Genomic DNA, 23223 nt, shown 5'->3' on the forward strand with positions numbered 1-23223 from the left:
TGTGGATGGCACTGTTATGGGGATCTGTGGATGGCACTGTTATGGGGGATCTGTGGATGGCACTGTTATGGGGGATCTGTGGATGGCACTGTTATGGGGATTTGTGGATGGCACTGTTATGGGGATCTGTGGATGGTACTGCTATGGGGTGGGATATCTGTGGATGGCATTGTTATGGGGTGGGGGGATCTGAGGATGGCATTGTTATTTGGTGGGGGATCTGTGGATGGTGCTGTTATAGGGGATCTGTGGATGGAACTGTTATGGGGAGGATCTGTGGATGACACTGCTATATGTCATCCACAGATCCCCCTCATAACAGTGTCCCCCAATACACCGGGCCCCGCCGCTCACCGAAGTATTTATAAACGTGAATCCTTATCCTGTTATTAAGTTGAACTAACGCTGCCCTCTCCCATGTTCCCCTGTATCCCCCTGTATCCCCACAGCACTTACGAACACGCTTCCATAGCAGGCAGAGTGGACGGCACCAGTAACGTCACTCACTGACGTCGCGAGTCTGCTCCGCCTGCTTCATTCATAAAGTGGGCGGAGCAGGCGCTCTACGTCAGTGAGTGACGTTACTGCTGCCGTCTGCTCTGCCTGCTATGGAAGCTTAAGTAAGTGCTATGGGGATACAGGGGAACATGGGAACATGGGAGAGGGCAGCGTTAGTTCAAAAAAGTATTCTATTTATGTATCGGGGCGGGGTATCGGCGGCTGAGTACCGCCGAGAAAACTCGGAATCGGTCCCGATACCGATACTAGTATCGGTATCGGGACAACCCTAATATAAATATAATACAGATAATTAGTGGGAGATAGTCAGTGTAGGTTAGATAGTGATATAGTGTAGTTGATAGGTTCTGCTGTCCATACATACATGCTACAGACATAGTGCTGTGATGTCACAAGTACACAACAATACTTAGTGCACCAATCACTAATAAGTAGTCAGACCTGTTAAAATGTGAAGTTGCACATATTGCGCCAAAATATTTGCATCATTAGTGCCGATTTCGCAATCGCAAATATATTGGAGCACTCCAAAAATTTAGCTATAGTGACCCACGCCTGTATTTTGCGCACATTAGGCGAATATTACATTGCCGATTTTTCGCGATCAAGAAAATAATTGCAAATTCATGAATATATGACGAATATTCTACCAAATATTCGCGAAATATCGTAAATTCGAATATTGCCCCAGCCGCTCATCACTATTCATGACACCAGTGCAAACAAAGGTGATTGTGGCTGGCTGTCAATGGCAGGACACCTAATGGGTGACATGGCACCAAATTCCCTTCTGCTAAGCACCTCGAAATGGTCCAGTCAGAGACAAAGATGTGTAATAAGGTGCCACCTGTATCTGGATGGTGGACAACAAAACTGTGGTAGCTGCTTGTTGGGAGATGAAATGATCCTCTCTCTGGAACCTGTTCACCGTGTGTGCGTCTCCTCACCTAACCACTGTTCCCAACACCTCCTAACGCCTAGATGGCGGGAAATTCATAGAAACGACCATGCTGCTTCTCTCAGTTCAGTGATGCACTGCCTCTCAAAGTCTGTCTGATGGGCAAAATGGCTTTGAGTGCATCAAAGAGGCATGGCTAGCAGTCAACAATCTCTCACCAAGAGGTACACTACCCAAAAATAGCCTCAGAGCCCCTATATAGGGCAGCGGGTTAAGCACTTTTAAGTCCTCTTGTGGCAAGACCTGATAGGTGTCTATCTATTATCTATCTATTTATCTCTGTATATCTCTATTGCTTCATCTGCTTGCTTTAAAGTACAAATATTGCATCTACAAAATTCATTCACATGAAAAAGGTGCATTTAAAGGTCTAATTTTAGAAAAAAAATAGATCATATACATAATCCTTCCTAATATAATATACAGTGTAATCTTAGGGGGAAATAATGGATCAAATGAGCTGTGCCTGAAAAGTGGAGTGATTTTCCCTGCTTTATCAGTGGACTAGGTATCTGCACCAAATTTATGACAAATTTGTGCAAATGTTAGGGTGGTTTGCTCCATGCTCTGCAATTTACTAAGGGGCAGGCATATCCTTCATTGGTGGATACATTTTGAGCTCGATTTATCATTGCAAATTTATTTATTTTTTTAAGTTGGGGAAAAAAGTCGCAAGTGTACTCCTGTTCTCCGTGTGGCAGAGAAACTGAGAGAACCTCTGGAATAAATGTGATTAGATTTTAGACAGAAAAAAACATAGGATTTTCATGTCACAAATTTCACAAATGGCGAGTAACATTTAGTAAATTTAGCTCAAAAATTGCTTAAAGGGAATCTGTCACTTATTTTGACCATAGAAAACCGTTAACATAGCAATGTGCAATAAAGTACCTTCTTACCTACATGTGTCTTCTTTCTTTTATTCAACTTTTCATAAAAAGCGATTTTTCTGATATGCAAATAAAGGTCATTTAATTTATTCACTGCATCGTCTGTGCTCCCTCCTCTGTTGTCCTCCGAAATCCCGCGCAGGCACAGTATCGCTGAGTGCCTGCGCCTGCACGATACTCCTGCTCCAGAGGGCAACAGCCTCACTAGTGTCACTGGGCATGCGCCGAGCCCAGTGATGTAATCAGAGCGCTGTTGCCTCTGAGAGATTCTAGAGGAGGACGCAAGGGCCGATACGTGCAGTAAATAAATAAAATTACGTAGTGGGGAGGGGGCGGCGCCGTAGGCCAAGAGAGGAGGAAGCAAGGGCCGATGTAGTGAATTAATTAAATGACGTAGTGGGGAGGGGGCGGCGCAGTAGGCAAAGAGAGGAGGGAGCACAGACGATGCAGTGAATAAATTAAATGACGTAGTGGGGAGGGGGCGGCGCCGTTTGGCAAGTATGCGGGAGGACATTTATTTCTTAGGAGGCGTGCTGGGCTTGGAAGAAAGGCCGGCTGGGCACCGCAGGGGGGCGTTACTGGGCACTAGAGCAGAGTAATAACTCCCCTCTTGGCACCTTGAGACTTAATTTGCATATCAGAAAAATCGCTTTTTAATAAGAATGAAAAGTTGAATAAAAGAAAGAAGACACATGTAGGTAAGAAGGTACTTTATTGCACATTGCTATGTTAACGGTTTTATATGGTCAAAATAGGTGACAGATTCCCTTTAAGGGTCCATTCACACGTCCGTAATTTGGGTCCGCATTCGTTCCGCAATTTGCGGACCCATTCACTTTAAATGGGGCTGGAACGGATGTGAATCCGCATTTCCGCGATCCGACATCAGCATTTTTCGGGATCCGCATCCGTTTTTTTCGGGATCCGCAATTCCGTTCCTGAAAAAAATAGAACATGTCCTATTCTTGTCCGCAATTGCGGACCAGAAAAGGCATTTTCTATTATAGTGTCTGTGATGTGCGGTCCGCAAATTGCGGATCGCACATTGCAGGTGTCCGTGTTTTGCGGATCCGCAAAACACTTACGGATGTGTGAATGTACCCTTAAAGACATTCCGAAGAAAGGCCAAAATGTTGCATCTTGATACATTACCCCCTTAGACTAGACAGTCTAAAGATGCACCGAATCACAGTATCATACAACGTTATCAACAAGGTCCCTTTTAGAGACCCTCGGGTTATTGTTTGATTATATTCTAATGGTCTGTAGGACCATAAATCCCTATAGGGGTCCCTAACTAATATTTAAATTCTTATCTTTATTATTTCACTACAAAAAAACTTATAAGGAATATATGAGAAAAAAGAACACAATTAAACTTGTCAGTTAGCAATGGAGTGTGAAATGATTGTTATTACTGCTGGTTGCTAACTGCAACCATTGATAGCCTATTAATATCTGTGGATTGTAGAGTGCATGGGAATATTTATTCCATATATGAGTTCACATTTACCCTGTGGGGGTCATGAGTTGGTGTTTAACTCGTCCTGAGATTGATATAGACGCGAGTATTCCAGTTTCATTTGTACATCATGGCGTGTCCTTTTTCACAAGATCTAAATCACACTTTTAAAGTACTTCTGTCCGGAGAATGTAGGGAGCTACCACTATCTAGCAACCATTTGATTAACAGTGTTGCCACCCCTTTGGGCTGACACTGTTGTAGCAATTCACAAGTAGACACACTTTGCTAGTATAACTATACTGTTACCTCCATTTGTGTTTGTGGAGGTCAGTATACCATCGCTCTATACCCACTCCCTTTCTGTGTGCGGCTCTGTTTATATGCAGCTCTATCTCACCTCTATACTGATATTAGAGCACTACGAGTCAATTGTACACCACTCTATATTTCATCCCTCACTATCATTCCGCTCAGGGTCCCTATGCTACTCATGAACAATCCACTAGACTTTTTCACTACTCCGTAACTGTCTAAAAATAGATCACACTATACCACCCCTCCCGACATGTTTCGCCACAGACGTGGCTTCGTCAGGGGATGTGGGGTATGGATAAACGCGCGCGCTCGTGCAGACCTCCCTTTATGCTCATTAGCGTCCCTCCCTCCTGTTTATCCCAGCCAATCCCTGTCCGTTCACTCTGGTCAGTGCACGTGTCCACTGACGCACATCCTCTAGTCCGTGTATGTGTCATTACAGCTGCGCTTCCTTATTCCGTCCATCGCCGATGACGTAAGGTAAACAATATTCACTGTTGTTTATATGATATTCATACCGATCTATCAATAAGGAGGCGATCGCTGACAATCACGGGTGACGTAAGATAATTAGTACTCAATTTTATCCACGATGTTAATATTGGCATATCCATAAAAACGGCCATCACTGATAATCGCCCATAGTATGAGATGATCAGTGCCCATTTTTGTCTATATCACATCTCTGTCGATCTATCAGTAGCTAAAGTGATCTTATTCTAAATCACTTCCCCATCACTGCACGATCTCTTATATGATGATCAATCTATCATTTGATCATAGTACATGTAGTCATATCGCTTATTAATTAGCATACAGATATATATACAGCTAACTGATCTTGTGCTTTTATTATATCTCTGGTTTCTATATTTCTTTTCGTATGGATTACATATATTTATGCCTATTTCCACACTGTATGTTTGTACTAGATCATATATACTCCAATAGCTAATGTGTTGTTAATCCTATAAAAATCAATTATTAAGGAATTTACAAAAATGTGACATAAACAAGGGCTGCCGTCTTTATTAATTAATATCACCCTCTGCAGATTATACATGACACTTAGGGATGTTTAAGGATTATATTAGGGATAATTTTTATTTTTGCTTTTTATTTTTGCAATTATTTATTTGACTGGGAATAACTCCCTTATATTCAGGGGGTTGGACTGCTTTAAAAATATATATTGGGGTCTCATTTAGTAATTTTTTCTCCTTTTCATTCTATTCTTTTATTGTCTTACTCTTCTCTTGATATTTCATATGCTGATTAAATGAAGGCTGTATAAGAAAAACCTTCATTTAGGCCTCCTGGACTTAGGGTCTGCAATCTGTGTATCCATCTGGCCTCTTCTTGCAGGAGTTTTACATCCAAGTTTCCACTTCTGGGTCCCAGAGTTATTTTCGTCAGTCCCCAAAATTTTAAGACTCCGAGGTCTCCCCCATGTGCATATGTAATATGCCTATAGAGTGACGTGTCTTTGCCTGTATTTACGGCACTCACGTGTCCAGAGATCCTTCGCCTCAGCTCCTGTATGGTTTTACCCAGTATCATACAGTAGCTCATGCTTGATGATAAATTTTGTGGATTGTAATAAGACACATTTGTATAACTACCAATTGTATAACTACCAATTGGTTGGCTTACTTTGCATCAAACTTTTGGTGCAATTTTGGACATGCTGTACACATAAAACCATCCACCCTAAGTTGGAAACTATTGCAAATTAAGCCAGAATTCTAATGTTTTTAGCTTACTAAATCTTCTCCATCGAGTGCATATTATTGTATAACATGGATTTTCCATCATATACAGTCATATTCTTTACACAGAATAGTATACAGTAAAATACAGACCCAGCTCCATGGATGACAAGGCCAATGAAGAAGACGACAAAAAGATGATGAGTGTACCAAAAAACTTCAAAGTATGATCTGCGAATAATTTTTGTGGATGAAGTTATTATTAGGATTAAGGCAAGAGTAATCACAACTCCAGTAAGTCCAGCCAGAAATGTGAATGCCACATTGATTCCCCCTACAGGATTCTGTTGGAAAAGAATAACATATATCACCATCAACCATAGCATCAACACCAAACATTTGTCAAGTACTTTGAAAACGGCACTGACATGTTTGCCGCATTGGCTACTTTTTTAAGGTAATATGATTAGTATAAGCATTTTAACATTTCTAGGAAACTAAGTTCGGTATATAAAAAATGTACAAAGTGTTATCTCTTTGAATCAGTTATAGATAATTTTTGTACGCTAAACAAAAGTTATACAGAGCATCCAGGAAAATATTTTTAGCTATATAGTGACACACTGCATCCCATATCTTCAAAACTAAACTGATTTAGCAGTCTGGGGAAGCGACTGAATGTTATCAAGACGTAGGGAAAGAAGAGACTACAAGATCTGACTGTTTGTAGTATGTAACCATGGTGACATGTAGGTCTACATGAACACAAGACAGTAAAACAGTAGGACATTTTCTTTTTGTATTTTAGATGCATTGGAGCAATAAAACAAAATTGGTTGTAAAGATGGACATATTTTTATGTTCTTTAAATGGGTTTTCAATGATATTTTTACTGATGACCTATCCTCCAGATAAGAACAGAAAGGACCGGCACTCACTATAAGTTGTCTGCAAAATTCTTGTTTATTGCCACATAATCCTGAGACGCGTTTCGACACTCGAAAGGTGTCTCGCAGGTGTCTTTGTTTGATAAAGACACCTGCGAGTGTCGAAACGCATCACAGGATTATGTGGCAATAAACAAGAATTTTGCAGACAACTTACAGTGAGTGCCGGTCCTTTCTGTTCTTGTTTCGTGGGATGCCAATCCTAGGACGCGAGCATCACAAATTATTTACCTGCAGTGCCGACCGATTGGACTTACTATCCTCCAGATAAGTCATCAGTATATGATCGGTAGCGCCGCAGCCTTCTCTCAGCTCAGCAAGCACAGTACCATACATTGTACAGCAGCTGTGTGTGGTATCGCAGCTCAGCCATATTCACTTCACTGGGGCTGAGCTACACCTAGGCCATGTGACTGATAAACATGATGTCACAGGTCTAAGTTAACTGTTAGAGGACCGGGCGATTTTCCATTTTTGTGTTTTCGTTTTACACTCCCCGCCTTCCCAGAGTCATAACTTTAAAATTTTTCTGTTCACAGAGCCTCATAAGGGCCTATTTTTTTGTGGGACAAGTTGTACTCTTAAATTGCACCATTTATGGTTGCACACAATGTAGTGGGAAGCGGGATTTTTTTTAAAATTGGGTGGAATTGGAAAAAAACACAATTCTGCCACAGTTTTTTGTTTTTTTTACAGTATTCACTATGTGGCAAAATTGACCTGTTACCTTCATTCTCCAGGTAAATACAATTACAAGTATACCACACTTATATAGTTTTTCTTGCGTTTTAATACAGCAAAAAAATTGAAAACTTAGCAAAAGAAATTTTTTTTCCATTCCCCACAGTCTGACCCCTATAACTTTTGTAGTGTGTTAGGGCTCATTTTTTGCAGGGTGATCTTTAGTTTTCAGTGATACCATTTTGAAGTGTGTGACTTTTTTATCACTTTTTATTTTTTTCCATCATGCCATAATCCGTACGGGATTAATAATGTTATATTTTAATAGCACTGGCATTTTCGCACACGTAGATGCCCATGATGTTTATTTTTTAATGGGTTAAATATTTTTATTTTTGGGGAAAGAGGGGTGATTTTAACTTTTATTTTTTAATATTTTAAAAAGTTTTTTTTTAAACTTTATTTTTACTTTTTTTAAGTCATCCTGGGTGACTATAACTGGCAATCATTAGACTGCCCATTGTGTTCATTGATGGCTATATAGCCATAATTGAGCACTTCATGTACAATATTAGAAATCAGTACCTAGTGGCCTGTATTGGTATATTCCACTAATAGCTGCCGAAGCCTGCTTGAGGTTTCGGGCTATTAGTATAGTGTAACCAGTTCCCCGATCTCAGCCGTGGCTCCTGCATCCGGGCTGCTCAGATGCCATGGTCACATTTGACCACGGCATCTAAAGGGGTAAAATGAATGCGATTAGCCTTATGGCTTATTGCATACATGTGCCGCAGGTCTCTGCTGTTTGAAACAGCAGAAACCCGGTGGTTATGGCGCCCGCTGCATGTGCGAACAGGTGCCATGTTTAAAGACGCGACTTCTGCCTAAGTCACAAAGGGGTTAAGCTGCAGAAGACCACGGCACTCACAAGAGTGCTGATGCCTTCTGAAACAGCAGATCGTTGGCTCCGATCACATACTGATGACCTATACAGAGGATAGGTCATCAATTAAAACATCTTGGAAAAGCCCTTTAAGGCGAGAGTTTATGAATGAGTGATACACAGTAAATAGAAAGAACATTCTTAAATATATATATTACATCTGCACAATTGATTACTTGTCTTTCGTTGCCTAACAATTTCTGGAAATATTAAAATGATACTGGTTTTCCCCTAGTTTCAGTTCGCTGTTTTCCAATACATTACAAACTTAATTGGGTCATTTAGCCATGTTTGACTTTCTTTCATGTTACTTCTGCTTTGCAACCAAATGATATAGAGAGTGCCCTAAAAAGCAAAGACCGTGAAGGGAATATGAAACCAGAATATTAGTTATACATATTTTTTAAGAATTTTTGTTCAATGATTTTTACAAATCCATATCATTATCTGTATTAAATGGACACCATCAACAATTTTGCATCACATATTTACATCATTATGTGAATACTCTTTTTTTTCTTAAAAAAGTGAATAGATTGTAAGCTTTTGTGAGCAGGGGCCCTCATTCCTCTTGTTTTAATTGTTGACTTGTTTGTTGTTATGTAATGTATGATTATGTTTGTACATGAACTCCCTGATTGTAAAGCGCTGTGGAATACGGTGACGCTATATAAATAGAGATTATTATTATGGTTTTCTAGAATTTTTTGAAGTCACGCCAGGTATTCTACTTCCTGCCCTTTAACTTGCTCGGTTTATTGGACTTTTAGCACTGGAGGCAGACTCACTTTACTTTCTCAGCCAGACCATTCACTGTGGCCAGGGATGGAAAGGGGATGCAGGGTGTCGTCATTTAAAAAAGGCTGGACAATCCATTTAACAGCTTGGGCAAGATGGCTACCCCATAAACATGTACATAAAAAATTAACAAAAATACACTAGCAGAAAATATAAATATAAAAAAATCAAACATGTTTCATTATCTGTTTTTAATTAGTTGAAAAATAAAGTGATACATTGCCTTTAAAGAACTGATAAAACGGAATAAGGCTACTCACTGGCACTCTTGAACGAACAAAGTTGAGATATGTTTCATTTTCTTCATTGTCTCCAAGGTCAGTCAGAAAAGCTTGTATTGTACCATTTGCCTCGACTCGAGCATCTACCAGCCTTTCCACATTAAACAAATGTGCCACGGTGTGAATAGCTGTAGAAAAATGTTACAATAGTATAAGACAATAATGATGAACAATAATAATGAAGACTTTATTATCCACTTTCACACCCTTTCCTAACATTAAAGTGACAGGAAGCACAACAAAAAAAGGATGAATTAGCTAATTATTTCCTATTAAGGACTGTCATCATTTTATTGGGTCTAGGATTTGGGAAGAGCCCTGTAAGTGGACGACTTGTAATTTTCATTGGTGCATTAGTCCATTTTTGGGTACTTACGACCTATTAATCACTTTTTATAGTATTTATAGGGAGGTACAATTAACAATAAACAGCAGTTTGGCTTGTTTGTTTTGCTTTATTTTTGTGACGAAGCTCATTGTGCTGGTTAAATGCCATAATGATTTTATTTTACAAATCTTTACTGATGTGACAGTATCAATTATGTATACATAGATAGATCGATAGATAGATAATAGATAGGTAGATAGATAAATAGATAGATAAAAGATAGATAGATAGATAAAAGATAGATAGATAGCTACAGTATTTTTTGCTTTTTAAAACACACTTTTTTCCCCCCAAAGTGAGGGGGAAATGGCCGTGTCTTATAAGGCGAATACTAGTATGTATTAGGTGCCGGGAGCGGGGAGTGGAGCGCTGCTAGCGATTCCGGTACTCACCCTCCTTGGTTTCCCTTCCTGGGGCTGGCGCTGCACTGTCCTGACTGCGTACAGCATCAGTTTGTACTGCGAGCACAAGCCAGAGAAGACACGGGAGCATGATTTCTGCAGAGACCATCAGATATGGAGAGCAGTCGTGGCGCAGAAGTAAAAGAGGAGTTTTTTACTTTATTCTGATCTGAGGTCTGATGGTGTTCTAGCAAGGAGCTCTGATCTGATGGGGGTCTGACATTGTGAGCTGATCTGAGGTCTGATGGGGGTCTGACATTGAGTGATTGTTTACAATTTAGTAAATTTTTCTGAACACTTTCTTATGCCACAATAAAGGACTTGAATATGTGATCACACTTGTAATACACTGTAATACTTCTGCATTACGGCATTTGCATCCACATAATATGCCACTAACTAATATACTGCTATCAGTAGTTCAACAATGATGTCTTCTTCTGTGAGGTTTCACCCCCTTGTTTGTACAATGTGCTCAGCGGACAGTACAGTGATCCCATCCTAAACATGGCTACTGATGGAGGAGTAATGTATCCGACATGATACGTCCATCAGCAGCCGCAATTTAAAACCACTATTTATGGAGAACCACCATAGTGCACTAGCAATACTTTTCACTAAGGCTGCTGATAGATACTTTGGGTCATTAGAGTCCATGTTTAAGACAGAACCACCATACAGTCCATGGAGCAGACTGTACTAACAAGAGAGCAGCCCTTCCCAGAAGAAGACATCAGGGCTGAACTGCTAATAAGAGTATATTAGTAAGAGCCACATATTGCTATTTACAACACATTTGTGGAAATAAACAGGAAGTGGCTAGCCCTTTTAACCCCTTCAGGACACAGCCAGTTTTCAGTTTAAGGACCGAGCATAATTTAGCAAATCTGACATGTGTCACTTTATGTGGTAATAACTTTGGAACGCTTTTACTTGTTTAGATTGTTTTCTCGTGACACACTGTACTTCATGTTAGTGGTTAATTTGGGTAGATTTGTTTTACCTCTTAAATCTAAATTTAAAATCTGGATAAATTTGTAATTTTCTAAATTAGAATTTTTCTGCTTTTAAGACAGATATTTCACAAAAAGTTATTAACTAACATTTACAATGTCTACTTCATGTTGACATAATTCGGCAAATTACATTTTATTACTTTAGGACTTTAGAATTTTAGAAGCAATTTTAATTTTCTAAATTTTCTAAAACCAATTTTTTAAGGACCAATTCATGTTTGAAGTGATTTTGAGGGGCTTACACAATTGAAAAAAACACACCAATAAATTGCGCAATTTTTATAAAACTATACCCCTCAAATTATTGGAAACTGATTTAAAGAGGACCTTTCATGGTGTTTTATTTAATTGAGATAAATACCTTTACTTGCTGATGCTGCCACCCTGCCTGATTTTTTTTAATAATCGCTCTTACGCCCCACTGTGCCCCCCTGCACTTTTCCCGCTCAGTATGCTAATACTCAGTATGCTCAGTATGCTAATACTGAGCATCGGTACAGGGAGGAGGAGATGGCAGGGTTTCTCAATGGGTGTCTCCTCCCTGGCTGTGACGCGATCTAATCACAAGGGAGAGCGTCACAGCCAGGGAAAAAAAAAAGCTCACCTTCTCCCTGGCTGTGACGCTCTCCGCTGTGATTAGATCGCGGCACAGCCAGGGAAAAGGAGACGCCCATTGCGAAACCCTGGCATCTCTTCCTCCCTGTACCGATGCTCAGTATTAGCATACTGAGCAGGAAAAGTGCAGGGTGGCACAGCGGGGCGTAGAAGAATATTTAAAAAAATCGGGCAGGGTGGCAAGTAAAGGTATTTATCTCAATTATTTAAAAAAACATGAAAGGTCCTCTTTAAGATACTTTGTTAACCCTTCAGGTGTTCAACAGGAATTAAAGCAAGAGGAGATTACATTTTTTAATTATCATTTTGATGGTTTGAATAGCTCTGTGTGCACAGCTTTATTCCTAGAATTGCTTCTACAGGAAACCACATCCTTATTCTATATCTCAAAACCATAGTTTTCACTGCTGCAGTTTCTTTCATTTTTGTCAAAATTGCTGGAAATCAGCATCAAAACCACAACAGATAGGGCCTGATGTGATTAGAATAAAACTGCAGCCTGCATTGTGTGAATGGGAACACATGCTAGAAATTACTGCACTGGCCAAAACAGGTCAAAGAGTAATAAAAAAAGCAGAATTGTATTTTGTTAAGCTATGATGACATATATGACATATGAATACTTATTCTAAACTTTTTTCCACACTAACCTGTATGCAAAGCAATCATCCAAGCAACCATTTTGTGAAAAGTGAGGTTTCTATCAAGCTGTCTTCTTAGACTTCTCCCACAACACTGGAAAGAAAGTAATGTGAAAAATAGATTTCTAGCTAATTATTGCATTGCAAAAGAAAAAAAAAAAAAAATGCAGGAAACTTATATTACTATTGTTAATATATTTTGTCTCTCATCCAGGCTCGGACTGGCCCACAGGGGTACAGGTGGATCCCCTGGTGGGCCCCTGAGCAAGGTGGGCCCCTAGTCTTCCACCCCCTGCACATGTGGCACATAACACAGTAGACTTATGGTTCTACATAAATATATTCAATGTACAGCACCTCAACCGGCCTATGTTCATATACAAAACTTGATAGATTATTTAAGAAACTCCCGAGTTTATTAGACACGATCAGAGCTGAGATGACTTCTAGATACAGAGGAAAGCTGCCAGTGTCCTCTTTTCCCCATGACCTCCCTTCTCAAAGTTGCTGCAGGGACACCCATGTGAGCAGTTAATATTTGAATGTATACGTACGGTGGGCCCCCAAAATAAATTTTACTGGTGGGCCCTAGGCACCCCAGTCCGACACTGCTCTTATCTATCCATTTTCAAGATCTCTGTATTCTGTCAGTGAGAAAAAACATTTTTATTCATAATCAAAGGCTGAAAAACAGTATATAAACCAAACTCACAGTTGAGCATTCCTAGTGTAATGACCAGCGTCACGCAAAGGGAGGGAAATGGGAAGGCCCTGTCCAAGGGAGAGGGAAAGATGGTGACCCCTGACTCACCTTGCAGCTGGCACCTGACTGCCCTGACGTCCCTAGACGGGTTCCTCACCCGTACGCCGATCACGTGCCTAAACCCTGGCTTTCCCTATGATGAGCCCTATGTAGTGAACGGGGCGGTGGGATCACTAGTCCGCACCACTGACACTAAGAGGAAAACACCAAGGAGAGGACAGACAATACAGACAAACATATAATCCCAGGTGGGCGACAACAGCAGACCACCAAGGCCCAACAGGGATCCGGAGGGTAACTTTTTTCGGGAACAACAACCAGGGAACACAGCTACACAGCTCCAGTGGGTCAGTATAGAAGTCCAGGCAGGAAGCTCTATATCTGGCAACCAGAAAAGGGAGAGATGGGAATATAAGAAGGTTGGGATTGCTGGACATGAAACAGCTGAGGAGGAGAAGCTACGGATCCCTGAGTGAGCCAAAAAGGATTGCAAGGCAAACCCAGAAAGCTACCATTAATAAACAGTACTGTCTTTAGACATAGAGCGCACAGCCACCCGCTGAGACTTCCTGACCCCGGGTATAACGGAGTCAGGCGTGGCTCTTGACACCCTCGTGACACCTAGTTTCGATTATCATCTGTGCACCAAATATATTAGCAGCAAAATATGTTATGGGGAACCATAGATAGAATTTTTTTTCAGATAGACTTTTTATTCAGTTTGGCATAACTCTGTATTTAGATTAGATACGCTGGTCAAGACAATTTGAGTTCATGGCACCCCCTGGTACCAAGGACACACATGCCCCAGTTGCTTCTCTTCAGTCCAATATAATGATACTTTGCTATGATGTATTTGTGTAGGTAATCTGCTTCACTCTAGAACAGGGATTAGCAACCTTCGGCACTCCAGCTGCCGTGGAACTATAACTCTCAGCATGGAACATGCTCCGCTGTTCTTCTATCTCCCATAGAAGTGAATGAAGCGCTCTGGGAGTTGTAGTTTTAGAACAGCTGGAGAGCCAGAGAGAGTCCATGGTGTTTAGTCCACAGAAGAGTACCTACACTGGATATCACAAGTAGATGGTCTTCACCTATTTATTTGTTATCCTAGCCCAGGCTTGGACTGGCCCACAGGGGAACAGGTGGGCCTTGATCAAGGTGGGCCTCGAGTCCCCCACCCACTGCACTAGTAGTGCATGGTACAGTAGATTGACTGTACTTCATACAGATAGGCAACATACAGATTCTCTACCATATAAAAAAGTGGGTAGATTATTTAACAAACTACCCAGTTTATTATTATATATGAATCAAGTGGCTGAAATGATGTCTACGAACAGAGGCTGGCAAACCAGAATCTTCTTTCCTTGGGGACCTGCCTTTTCAAAGTCACTGCAGGGACCCCCACAAACAATCATGTTGCTGCTGCCGCTGTGTGAGCAGGTAGTACTTTCATGTAGCTTTACAGTGGGCCTCTAGAATGAATGGTGGGTTCCAAGCACCCCAGTCCAACACTGTCCTAGCCCCATATCTTAGTACTGTGACTAAGATTGATTTCATATGAGCATGTGTGGTATGGGGAAAAAAACTATGTATCATAATGATGCTGTGAGTTCTAGTCCATCCAAGGGTCTACTGTCCTGCACTCACGGCATCATTCACTTTTTGACTGTATGCTCAGAACTGACAATTTTTCAGGTATTTTTCAACCCCCATGGAGATTTCTATAAAAATAAAAAAATAATGCTATACCTAGAGCATGCTCCATTGTTATAAGAATGTAAATGGGAGCTGCACTGCACTAATCAGCTCCATCCACTACATCATGGACTGACCTGTGAAGTTCCACAACTCCTCCCAGTGATTGACTGGGGTAGGGGATGTAAGACCCCCACTGATCTGATATTGATGGACTATCCTGAGGATACTCCATCAATGTAAAAATAGTGGAAAACCCCTTCAACATAAAGCGAAAGAGGAAGTAGCAGTTAAAAAATGAGAAGTGAAGAAATATCAGACTAACTTCAGCAACAATTAAAAATACTGGTATTTTCCATAAGAAATGGAATGAAATAGGTTATTTAAGCACTACAGCTGACCTTCTATTTCAGTGAGGAAGTATTTTTTTATGTTATTGAACTTTCTCTATTGACAATTTATGACTAACGCATCATAATGCAATAATGCACACATTATACATATATGTATTGTGCATATAAGAAGTCACTTCATCAGTGACAGCAAGAACTAGGATGGAGTTGTTGTCCACCTGCAGATGTGTAAAAAAAAAGAGCTTCTGCGGCTCACTTCGCCGTTCAGAACATCAGTTCTTAATTAGTAGTTCCTGACTGGGTGCTTAATCGGCTTTATATATGCAACTTTCATACTAATATATATAAAAGGGATAACCTGTTAAAACATATCATTTATTTCTTACTTAAAGGGACCCTCCTGTTCAAGAAAAAAAATTAACTGGAGGATGAACCGAATTCTTACCCAGTGCCCTCCTTTTCATCTTTTCTGCTAGTTCCTGGGCTCCTTTTATGCCATTGTAGATGGCCCCACCACTGCTCAGTCTAAATCACACTGTGCATTTGGTAGCCCAAGACATTTCCTTCCGGTTTTAGATTGGCCAGCATTACTCACGTGAACAGTGCTGGCCAATCCAAGAGCAGGGCTCGACAAGTAGTACCAACATAGTGTGTATCAGATAATCTGAGAAGCTGTGCGGCCATCTTGGATGGCATAAAAAGAGCCCAAGAATTAGTGGATCTGCAGCTGAAAAGATCAAAAGGGGTCACCAGGTAAGAGTTCTGTTAGATCTCCAGTTAATGTGATTTTTTTTTTGTTGTCAGTGTTTCTTCGTTTTCCAGGGGATGTTCCTTTCTTTCTCTGCATCTCACTATGCGGTGCTCACTATTTTAGGAGATAATTGTTTCATCCAGAATACAGAGATATGGCGCCAGATAAGCAATGTCTGGCTATAGTACACCACAGTCTCACTCTTACAGTATCACAGTGGAGCACCCGTCCTAATGAGGACAACTCCAGATACACTTGGGAATATTTCCTTATCCTGTCTAACTATTTCCTTTTATTTACTCTACAATTGTACAAAACTTAAATAATACACCGATATTGCTAAAAAAAAAAATGAAAATTGTTTTTCATCTTTAATTTCATGCCTTTTGTAGATCATTCCATCTTCAACTTGCTTAACTGTTCACATTAACAGTAATTTTGACCAGGGGTGTCCAAACATTTGCATGCCACTATATACGGTATATAATGCAATACATTAATATAAATATTTATTGTAATGTCAGATGTCAGATTTAATTCTCTTTAATTTAATATTTTTTTACTTTAGTTAATGCACATACTGTACATGAAAGAAGGCAATTTGGACCATCCTGTAATAGTTCAGAAAGAAAGCTTAAGATAAGTCAAAATGTGTACTGTCAACCATTTATTGAAGCAAAGAGAGAAGCATCACTTAACAATTTAGCAAATCTTACTCCAATGTGCTGGGGTTTAAGGGATTCAAGTACTAATGTTCTAGGCCATTTTTTGGCATAGAAAAGTCGCAAACTTTGTTACAAGTGCCGTTTTACAACATTTGTGAATTTTTTACTTTTTCCAACACCCAAAAAGTGGGCATGAGGTGGTGTACCATAGGCAGGGGCTCATTTAATAGTCTGACTCATTTAATAACGTATGTGCCACAAAACTGACACATATTTAACTAGAATTCTTCCTCAGCTCCATTACTCTTCTGGTGTATTGCCTGCAGAAGATGTGAAACATGTAGTAAGGGGGGTGTTCCTCTTAATAAATTGGTTGGATCTTTCACTAGTGGGGATTTTATTAGGACAGGCATGTGAAATGCTGGTCTTTATTAAATGACTATTTACCAGACAGGGGGTGTGGTTTACCTGAAAGGAGGCACGGCTTAAGATGCCAAAATTTTAGCACAAAATTCTGGTGCAATGTAAATCAATTAATAGGTGTTGTAAATGTAAGAATGTAAGTGGAATTAATCCCTTCCCGCTCAGCACCGTACATGTACAGCGCAGGGTTTGTCTTTAAAGATGGCGCCCACTCGTGAATGCAGAGGCGCCATAGCCGCTGGGTGCTTGCTGCTATAAACAGACGAAACTCGGGGCTAATGGAGGAGAATGACAATAACGTGCACCCATGTGTGCATCGACTCCCCCTAGCAGGTATTGGGGGAGCCAGATAATATGTGCGTCAGCCTTGGTTCTTCTGAATGATCCGAGGCTGCAACACACTGGTGTCTTTGGAGACCCTGTCTGTGGCAGGGCTTAATAGGAACATAGTGTAAGTCTCATAAAATTTTATTTTATTTTATTTATTTATTTTCAGTATAAAAATGCAAGAAAAACTATACAAATGTGGTATTGCTGTTATGGTTCTGACCCGGAGAATGAAAATAACAGGTCAATAATACCACATAGGGACTGCTGTGAAAACAATACCCATAACACATCCACATCAATCTTATCAGCTTCTTCTATTCTTTAACATGGTGCTTTCAGATTGCATTGCACTTTGTGGCAACAGATTCTCTTTAAATAGTGTCAATAGAAAGTACAACTTGCCCTGCAAAAAACAAGCCATCAAATGACTATGTGAATGGAAAAGTACAAAAGTTATGGCCCCGGAAAGGCAGGGAGTGAAAAGCGAAAACGCAAAAATGAAAAACTCTCTGGGGGTGAAAGGGTTTTAAAAAAAATCTAAAATTTCGGTGCATATTAGCACCTGTTTAACCTTTTTGTCACTTTTAAAAATTGCAGGTTTTAGCTTGCCCTTCCTCTCTAAAAACATTACACGTGAAACCACCCCTTTGAAAGTTTTTTTTCCTTTTTTACTTAAGGAGTGAGAAGATGAGCAGCTATATCTCTAGAGTGCCCTCTAATATTATAACGCCAAGTCATATTTCCTAATCCGCCTGTAAATCGTCATATGCAGTACAACTAATCTCTTCTAGGTACAAATTGCTATTCGTGTATTTCTTGCTTTTATCTGTTGCCTGTCTCAAAATAGACACTGGAAATGTATTTTGTTATACATCATGAACATCCACCCACATTGCAATATGACTGTGCCTATGTGCATGCATCATGATTCCTACTGGGACCCAGGGGCTGGCCTATTGCGCTATTTTTTTATTTCATAGGAGCTCTCACTGTTTAAGCCAGGTAACCCACTTATTTATCCTCGCCAGTCTCTTTATTGAAATGGAAAAGGCATAGTAAACACAATTACATTTCTACCTTCATGGTTAGCATCAATGACTTGTTCATACATCACAGCCTAAGGCGACTTTCACACGGTCAGTATTTGGTCACTATTATACATCAGTATTTGTAAACCAAAATCGTGAGTGGAACCTACAGAGAGAACGTTTAATGGAAAGATTTGTGCCTCTTCTGTGTTGGACCTGCTCCTGGTACTGGTTTAAAAACACTGAAGAAATACTGAGAAAATAGAACCACGCATCCGGTCTCTGATAAAAACAAAAAACATAAACAAAAAAAAACAACTAGCTAATTCCTTCTCACTTTCCAACGTTTGTCCTCTTTTCTTCAGTGTTCTTTTCTTGTATTTAATGTGTGTGAAAAGATTTATAACCTAAAGCCGCGAGGCCACAAACCAAAATCTGTAACAGGGTCCCAACTTGACAAATGTTATACATAACACTTGTGTCTCTTTAATGTGGCACATGGTCTTGATGCATCTGGGACCTCCTTACCTCTATAGCTATGCCAGAGTGCTGTATGTAAATATGGCATAGTTAAAAAAAATCGTAGAAGTTCCCAAACAGTTGACCAGTTACGCAGGTATGGGAACCCAAGGAGATGTGCATGCTCAGATAAATTTGACCGAGGTCTCAGAACTTAAAGTGGTTGTGTCACTTCAGCAAGTGGCATTTATCATGTAGAGAAAATTAATACAAGCCACTTACTAATGTATTGTTGTTATCCATATTGCTTTCTTTGCTAGCTATATTAATTTGTCCATCACATTATACACTGCTCATTTAGATGGTTATGACCACTCTTCATTCCATCAGCAGTGGCTGCGCTTGCACAACATAGAAAAAGCACTAGCCTATATGAGCTCCCACGGTCCTGGCCACGAGAGGCTAGCACTTTTTCCTACAGTGTTCAAGCATGGCCTCCGCTGCTGGATTGCAGGGTGGTCATAACCATGGAAACAAGCAGTGTATAATGTGGTGGAAAAATGAATCAAGCCAACAAAGGAAGCAATATGGAAAATCACAGTACATTAGTGACTTGTATTAACTTTCTGTACATGATAAATTACACTTGAAGTGTAACAACCCCTTTAAATAGCCTATTAGAGTTAAGGCTTGTTCACAGTCATCATTAGGAAAGGCCAGGTGATGCAAATTTCAAAGCTTTATAAATACCCAGACCCCTCAAACCTTGTTCCAAAAAACAGCAGCCATAGGTTTTTCCAAGCAGCTGCCTTAGGCCTCTTTCAGACAATGGTGTTCTGTGCAGAAATCACGCTCCGTGTGTGAGCATGATTTCCCATTATGGACACTGCTATTTTCGCAGGAGAGCATGACATTATAATGATTTATAATGCTGTGTGTCTCTGCATGACCTTACTTCTACAGAATTATACTGACAGCATTATGTCATTATAATTCTGTAAAAGTCAGGTGATTTTTGCACAGGACATGCTCATCTGAAAGAGGCCTAACATTCTGAAAATATTAATGGTGGTGGCCCACATAGCTGGAGAAGGCTATAAGAAGATAGCAAAGTGTTTTCAAGTTGCCATTTCCTCAGTTAGAAATGCAATTAAGAAATGGCAGTTAACAGGAGTAGTGGAGGTCAAGAGAAGGCCTGTAAGACTAATACATTTCAGAGACACTGCTATGATTTCTAGAAAGACAAATCAGCAACCCCCGATTGACTGCAAAAGACCTCCAGGAAGATTGAGCAGACTCGGGAGTTGTACATTACTCTACTGTTCTACTGTTACATTGTTCTACTGTTCAGCGGCACCTGCACAACTATGGCCTGAATGGAAAAGTCATCAGAAGAGAACCTCTATTGCGTCCTCTCCACAAAATTAGAGTCAATAGTTTGCGAAAGAACATATAAACATGGCTGATGCATTTTGGAAATTAGTCCTGTGGACCAGTGAGGTTAAACTAGAACTCTTTGGCCACAATGAGCAAAGATATGTTTGGAGAAAAAAGGGCACTCAATTTCATGAAAATAGCACCTCTCCAACCATTAAGCACAGAGGTGGATCAATCATGCTTTGGGGTTGTGTTTCAGCCAATGGCACAGGGAACATTTCACAGATGAAGGGAAGAATATATTTTGGAAGCAACATTACACCAATAAAATAAGCTGAAGTTGAAAAGAGGATGGCTTCTACAAATGGATAACGATCCTAAACACATCTCAAAATCCACAATAGACTACCCTCACAATCCCCTGATCTGACCATCATTGAAAATCTGTCAATAGACCTCAAAAGAGTAGTACATGCAAGACAGCAAAGGAATCTCACAGAACTGGAAGACTTTTGCAAGGAAGAATGGATGAAAATCCCTCAAACAAGAATTGAAAGACTCTTGGCTACAAAAAGCATTTACAAGCTGTGATACTTGCCAAAGAGGGTGCTACTAGGCACTAACCATGTAGGGTGCCCAAAGTTTTACTTCAGGCCCTTTTCATTTTGATATTCTGAAAATGTAAAAGATTAAAATAAAAAATATTTTTTGCTTAAAATACAAAGGGAATGTGTCATCTTTAACTTTATACCTTTTTAACATCATCTGATCTTCAACTTGCTTAACTGCTCATAGTACCAGTAATTTTGACCAGAGGTGCGCAAATTTTTCCATGGCACTGTATAATTGCACATTTATCTACCATAGTTGTTGGATGTGTATCAAAGTGGTTAACTCAGGTGTATAGCTTAAGTAGATTCAGGAGGTGTATTCTTTCTTTTATGATTCAATTGGGTCCGCCTATATGTCTTTTAAAAGTGTGTTTGCACAATATAACGTTATGGCATGAAGATGGACGACACGCATTTGTCTGAAATGTGTAGCTTTTGAACATGCATCTTATGGATAATCTTAACAGAAACCAATAAAACCTAACGGGAAATTATCAAAACGGGTGTAAAGGAAGGCTGGCATAGTTGTCCATAGCAACCAATCAGATTCCACCATTCACTTTCCAAAAATTGAATATGATTGGTTGTTATGACAGAGGAACAGGGCCAAAACAAGGTACTTTAGTGCCCTAGGCAGATTAGGCAAATGTAGCCCCCTTTGTTGAATTAATGAAAACACTACGTTACTTTATAATAAAATGATTTTAAAACATTTTAAAAGGTGCCGACACAGAATAATAAAATATTTAATCCAGTCACTCACAACTAATGTTTCACTCTCTGGAGTTTTTGAAAAGTTCTCCCAAATACTGCAGAGTCTCTTTGGCCAGTGGCATAACTATAGGCGATTAGGAGGTAGAAGTTGCATCTGTGCCTGGCCCAAAGAACCCTCTGCCATATAAGACACCAGTATTATAAATGATGCAGCATTCAAATGTATGGACTACGCTGAGGTGCAATTTGTTAAATCCGAAGTCTCGCGAGACTTCGGTGAAGAACTTTAGGTTTCGATTATACAACTTTAAAACCATTTTAAAATGAAGCTGACTTCGGTACCGAGGTACCATTTGGTACCAAAGCCAAATTAAGATTGCTGTTATAAAATGGTTTTAAAGTTGTAGAATCTAAAGTCGAAGTTTTTCACCGAAGTCTCGCAAGACTTAACAAATTTCACCTCAGCGCAGCGCATACATTTAAATGCTATACGAAGACGGGTTAAAAAAATATATATTTTTGGTACGTTGATAAGGTGGCTCACCTGCTCTCTGATAAGGGGTGCTCTAACTGTTTGACTCACCCTGTCTTACAAAAATATATAAAATACACTAAATTTAGTTAGGCACTCCTACATCTGGATACAATATGGACTATTACTAAAATAATACCGTATTTATTAAAAAACAAAAAAATATTTTTGTATATACACCACAAAATGATATCACCCTAAAAATCAATAAAAACAAGGATGCACTCATAAAATGTCTAGTACAATCACTTTTAGATACAAGCGTCTAACCACAAAAAAAAAGTATAGCGCTAATTAAAAACAGTGTCTATAAATATATGCACAAGATTTCGTATCGTATGCCAACTGTTAAAATATCACATATCGATATTTTACATAGTTAGTTAATACAGTTGAAAAAAGACAAACGTGGGGACACGAATCCCAGAAGGAAGTGAGACTCAGATTTCTACACGTTTTCATAAGTATTTATGTTTTTTACTTTTAAGAATTTGTCTAAACCCTTTATGAAACTGTCCACTGTTCCAGCTGTGACCACGTCCTAAGGAAGTCTATTCCGCAGATTCACAGTTCTTACAGTAAAGAAGCTTTGACGCTTCTGGAGACTGAACTTTTTCTTCGTATTTTTTGTATGGCCCATTTATATACTTGTATAGGTTAATAATGTCCCCCCTTAGACGTCTCTTCTCAAGACTAAATAAATTAAATTCTTTTAATCTTTCTTCATAACTAAGACCCTCCATGCCCCTTATCATTTTAGTCGCTCTCCTATGTACTTTTTCCAGCTGCAGTGCGTCCTTTCTATGGACTGGTGCCTAGAACTGAACTGCATATTCCAGATGAGGCCACACCATTGCTTTGTAAGGTGGTAGTATTACATCCCTGCCCCGCGAGTCCATGCCTCGTTTAATGCATGATAATATCCTGGTGGCCTTAGAAGCAGCTGATT

At 39.8% G+C, this 23223-nt stretch overlaps 1 protein-coding gene across 1 annotated transcript in view; it reads right to left on the reverse strand.

Annotated features, from left to right (window-relative positions):
* Positions 1-23223, reverse strand: part of LOC120995702 (cytochrome b-245 heavy chain) — a 78285-nt gene that overhangs the window by 42530 nt on the left and 12532 nt on the right. Inside the window, exons 4-6 of the mRNA XM_040425076.1 lie at positions 12577-12661; positions 9486-9634; positions 6010-6200 (exon numbers count right to left, since the gene is read on the reverse strand). Coding sequence (XP_040281010.1) covers positions 6010-6200; positions 9486-9634; positions 12577-12661 — 425 coding nt within the window. The remainder of the gene's footprint in view (positions 1-6009; positions 6201-9485; positions 9635-12576; positions 12662-23223) is intronic.

The sequence above is a fragment of the Bufo bufo genome, chromosome 3, assembly GCF_905171765.1.
Source record: "Bufo bufo chromosome 3, aBufBuf1.1, whole genome shotgun sequence".
Lineage (NCBI taxonomy): Eukaryota > Metazoa > Chordata > Amphibia > Anura > Bufonidae > Bufo > Bufo bufo.